Source organism: Zea mays, chromosome 2, assembly GCF_902167145.1.
Source record: "Zea mays cultivar B73 chromosome 2, Zm-B73-REFERENCE-NAM-5.0, whole genome shotgun sequence".
In the NCBI taxonomy this organism is placed as follows: Eukaryota; Viridiplantae; Streptophyta; class Magnoliopsida; order Poales; family Poaceae; genus Zea; species Zea mays.
This window is the reverse complement of record NC_050097.1, coordinates 79,043,104-79,048,450: the sequence shown is the minus strand read 5'-3', so window position 1 is coordinate 79,048,450 and position 5,347 is coordinate 79,043,104. Positions and strand designations below refer to the sequence as shown.

The window sequence follows — 5,347 nt, the reverse complement described above, 5'->3', positions numbered from 1 at the left end:
GCTAGTGCAATATAATTTTTTTGCTACAATGATTGAGTCAATAAATACCATAGGCATATATAGGTGAACAAAATGTAAACATCGCCCGGTCCACGTCAAAGTCGTTGTTCGCGGTTGTGAGAAGTTTCTCGTCAGCAAAGATTGAGTTGGCCCCACCAAGGAAGCAGAGTGCTTGCTCTGGCATGGATAACAGTATTCGGCATGCTGAAAGCCTCACCATTGCACTTGGCATCACAATCCGAGCAGTGACGACCATGCAAATCATTCCCTAGATCTCTACAGCCTGGTGTGGAACATTAGTTAGCTTGTGCAATCGAAGACTCATATATCAGAATTCTTAAAAGACGACACGTTTTGTTGTGCTCTTCAAGCTTCACGGTGCCACCACGATTCATGTCGCGGCAGGCATCAAGCGTCCACAACCTCTCCCTCACGCTCGGCCTCCTTCGCCTCTTCCTTTTCTCACTATGCTCCACCAGCTCGCACCCGTGGTCGGCCTCCTCCGATCCTCCCCCACCACGTACCTGCAACACACCTTCATCCTTGGCAAGCGCGTCCCCCGGGACATTACCGCCTCTGCCGGGTGCGCCATCGGAGGACTACAAGATCCCTAAATTAAGGATTCAAATTTTCTTAGCTTTTTAACTAAAATTGTCATTAACAGTATATTGACATATGCGTTATTAGGCTATTCAAATTTGTTTTGGTATACAAATAAGGTTTGCAAAGTAGAAATATTTCCTTCAAAATGCATGTCGACTTTAGCATTTCCATTTTTTGTTTACAATCACGTCTATATGAATTTACCTGTTAATTGAAGTATTTTGTCTCTTTCCACAATTTGCAGCACGCTTTGTAGAATCACTTCGACATGCTGGCTTGCTTTTCTCACTTGCAACAATGCAGCTATTTCAGGAATTGTAGCAGATGAGGAAGGCCTGAAAGCTCTCAGCATTGATGCATAGACATGGGTACTTAGGTTCTTCTAGCTTTTGGCAGCTTATCTGTTCGTGTTGTTTACTTTGCTTTCAGAACACATCTGTAGTCTTTTGGAGTGAGAATCTCAGTATATGATTAGGTTACTCCGTTGTTATCTGTATTGAGTTAGTCGAATTGATGTTTTTTTGGTTATGGACGTTAATTCCCTATTATTGGTACCACAATCAATGATAAGTGTTTGTGTTCCATACATCTGGTAGGGCCCCCTATCAGCGTTGTTTTGTTAGAAATTTTGCATATATTTAACCTAAACCCAAAGCGGGTCATCCCTGTATACCAACAAAAACTTTCTCTATAATTCAGTAGAAAATAGGGCTGCAGTGACCCTCTATATGTTTACTATTTGCAACTTTGTACCAAACAAGTAATTAGTAGTTGTCTGGAAAGAAGAAAATCCACTAATCCCGAACTATGAAGGGGATGGAGAGCGACACACAAGGCAGTGTTCGATGGTCAAATGAACCTGGTACCACATGGAAGCCAGTAACGCTCTAAAGTATGGTCCTCTGCTAACAAAAAACATTGAGCCTATTGTGGAAATAGTCCTCACTTCGTGACCATGAGCAACCAATACTGAAGCAACATACCCCATGACCGTTTTCGCAAGCTCTGCTAAAAATAACAAAGTTTATATTCGAACTCGAGATACATAATGGTGGCAGATCACTCTAGTATTTTTTTTATTTAGCTAAGGATGAGATCGGTGGAGCAAAGCAAGCCCATTATGTAGAAAAGAAGTTGCATCAGATCCGAGAAGCAATCTCTGTGTCGGCCACCACGGCACCACCCCAAGGCCCAAGCAATCCATTCACCTTATATGCAGCGACGCGAGGCGGTGGTGCGCGCGGACGTAGGACGGATCAATCCGTAGCGCCTCCTCACACTCCTTAAAAAATGGACTATTAAATGTGGTTCTACATGACACAATTTGCTCTTGCCTTCGTAAAGTTTCCTTTGCTTACGAAACAAAGGCAGCATTTTATATACTTCATCTATTTAAAATATAAAACAAATTAGTTTTTTAATACAATAACTTAAGTTATACACTTATGGCTAGTTTGTGAACCTCATTTAATCAAAGGATTTCTATTTTTTAAAGAGAAATTAGTTCATTATTTTTGGAAAAATAGGAATCTCATTTTCAAACTGGCCCTCAGAGATATATTATACGTAGTAGTCCATTACTCCATTTCTATTCTGCACAATTTCTGGAACGCACACACAAATCATATGCTGGTAGCATAGCGACACCGGTCACCAGGTCACACATGATCATCAGACGACAAGAAGTTATAGATCACCGCATCTCTGGCCCCGCTGCCGCGGCGTCCGGCGATGTACCGGCGCAGCACCCCTCCCTGTGGAAGCCGACCTTCTCCAGTACTCTCTGCGACCGCACGTTCACCACGTCCGTCACCGCCTCCAGCCGTTCCAGCCCCGGCAGGTCGTCGAACACCCTGCCCACCACCTGTGCGCGCGGCCATGGTGGAGATCCACGATTACGAACAATGTCGTGTCCAAGGATGCCCATGCGAGCTGGTAATCACTGTACCATCCTGACGGCGGCGACGGCGATGCCCCAGCCCCACTGGTCGTGCGCGAGGGCGTAGCCGAGGTTGGCCCTGCGACCGCCCTCGTCGGCGTACGGCCACACGGACACCTGCCCCACGGGCGAGTCACTGACGCAGACGGCGCGGAACCATGGGTGGCCCAGCACGGTGTCCCTAATATGTGCCATGGCCTGCTCTCGGGTGGCGCAGAGCGGCTGCTTCAGGTGCCGCATTTCGCGGTCCGACGCCCACGCCATGAAGGCGTCCGCGTCCGCCAGGCCCAACGCCCGGAGCGACACCACCGGCGCATGCTGCCCTCCGTCCCGTCTCTTCCCGTGCACGTCGTTGCCATCGGCGGCCGGCTCCATCGTCATGTGATGATCGGCTCTGGCTGAGCTTGGCTTTGCCTCCCGGCCCCAGGCAGGCGTGCGTGTGCGCATCGATCGGTGCGACTTTGACGTGTCGCGGCCAATTGGTCGGTCATTCGTATAAGAAAGCGATATCACAAGTAATTAACAATGCTGCGCGCATTACCAGATTATCTTGTCTCGCGGTTCTTTCAACTTTCAGTTCGTTCATACGGTGTGGTACAACTGTTCATTTTTACATGACGTGTGCGCAGCAGCGGAAGTCTAGGAAGATCATAGTATCGCAGCCCATCATCTATGGCCCATTGGGTTGGTTCTGCTGCTTGCCGACGGTCCATCCCTACAGCCAGCCAGCCAGCCAGGGCAAACCGGCAAAACCCCAGCGCAGGAGCCACACAGCGTCGCCAGGCGGCGATGGATCCCCTCTCCGTGCTCCGTGACTACGCTAGCCGCAACGAGCTAGACAAGATCATCTTCTCCGGCAACGAGATTCACTTTGGCTCTGACTACACTTTCCCGGCTTCCACCCCCACCGCCTTCGCCTCAAAGCAGTCAGGCCGCCCATTCCCGCTCTCTGCGGCCGTCTTCCTCGCGCAGCACCACTACCTCAAGCACACCGACTTCATCCAGGCCGCGCGCCTCCGCCACATCCCGCCCGTATCGCTCCCCGACCGCAAGACCTTCCTCGACTTCCCCCTTGTGTAGTCGAGGAAGCGGAAGGACAGGAGCGACGTGGGTGGAGACAGAGTCACGATCGGACGGTGCAGATTCACAGATGCGAACGAACGATCTAGATCTATGGAAGGCAGAACGCAAGGGAGGCAGGCTACCCTTGCAGCCTTAATATAGTAGTATAGATTAGAGCCCTCGGATAAAGTTTGACATATTTTGGACATTGTTTGCACCCAAACCCCAAAACCCTAGCTTCCTAAGGTCGGAATTGCCTAACCCTACTTGGGTATTAACTCAGGAAACCCTAGTGACTCACGTATTGTGGGGGACAGATATCCCTCGGGTCCACTAGAAGGTTGGAAGGCCTTGCAAAAGACTCCAGGCCCATTATTCCGCAAGGCCACCCCTTCGTGAGCCAGGGGAGGAATCACTGGCAGAATGGATCGACGCAAGATTGGATCAACTCGAGCCCAGGCAACTCGAGTGGATTTAAACGTTATCCACAGCTTTAATCTGATTCTCCCGTGCAGCGCCCTCAGATGTCGGAACTGAACGAGGATAACTCGGCAGGATAATAGGGAGATAAGTTCAGTCGGTTCACTATTACTTAGGAGCACATAGTTATCATACCCGCATGTAACACCCCACGGTCGAGTACTCGAGTATATAAGGCCTAGGGGGCACCCCATCAAAAGACAGGTCACTCATTAGCCATCTACACTATTCTCTAGCGTCCTTCATACTAGAGAATCCCCTTGTAACCCACCACATAAAGATCCACACCAGGAAGTAGGGTATTACGCCTCTCTAAGCGGCCCGAACCTGTAGAAAATCGTCTACCGTCTCTCGTGCGCCCAGTACGAACCATCGAGCTACAGTCGGTTACACCGTCCTACCCAAAAGCACCTCGAGGGGTAACCCCGGGTGCGCGGTCGGGTCCCAAACACCGACACGTATACCCTGAAAGAAAGTTATATTCAAGATTCACACCCCATCAAAAGACAGGTCACTCATTAGCCATCTACACAATTCTCTAGCGTCCTTCATACTAGAGAATCCCCCTGTAACCCACCACATAAAGATTCACACCAGTAAGTAGGGTATTACGCCTCTCTAAGCGGCCTGAACCTATAGAAAATCATCTACCGTCTCTTGTGTGCCCAGCATGAACCATCGAGCTACAGCCGGTTACACCGTCCTACCCAAAAGCACCTCGAGGGGTTGAAAGGGAAATGTGCCCTTGGGCCATTTCTAAGTGTTTTGGTGATTTAGTGTCCAACACAAGTGCCTAAGTGTCAAATGGTGGACAAAGTACAAATCAAGTATAAAGGTATGTTTCTCAGACTTAGTACATTGTTTTAGAGACTAATGTATTGTGTCTAAGTGCTGGAAACAGGAGAAATCAAATTGGAGAGAGATAGCTTTGTTTCAGCCAAAGCCAGCTCAGTCTGGGTGCGCCAGGCTGGCTCTTGCGAACTCGCTGCTCTCGGGAATTCAATCGGCGGCGTACGGCTATAATTCACCGGACTGTCCGGTGTGCACCGAACTGTCCGGTAAGCCAACGGTCGGTCGGGCCAACGGTCGGCTACGCGATCTGCACGAGACACGTGGCCGAACCAATGGTCGGGAGGGGGCAACAAACAGTGTTCGGTGCGCCAACGGCTCCCAGGCGCCAACGGTCGGCTTCGCCACAGAGAAGGAAAGAAATCCGCACCGGACAGTGTCCGGTGTGCACCGGACTGTCCGGTGCGCAAGGCG

General features: G+C 49.9%; 1 protein-coding gene across 1 annotated transcript; it reads right to left on the bottom strand.

Moving 5' to 3' along the window:
* Positions 1-2,296: 2,296 nt before the first annotated feature.
* LOC103646608 (uncharacterized) lies at positions 2,297-2,917 on the bottom strand. The gene is made up of 2 exons (XM_008671318.2): positions 2,552-2,917; positions 2,297-2,467 (listed from the first exon to the last, which is right to left on the bottom strand). The coding sequence occupies exons 1-2, from the start codon at positions 2,915-2,917 to the stop codon at positions 2,297-2,299; spliced, it is 537 nt and encodes a 178-aa protein (XP_008669540.2).
* Between the last annotated feature and the right edge of the window lie 2,430 nt (positions 2,918-5,347).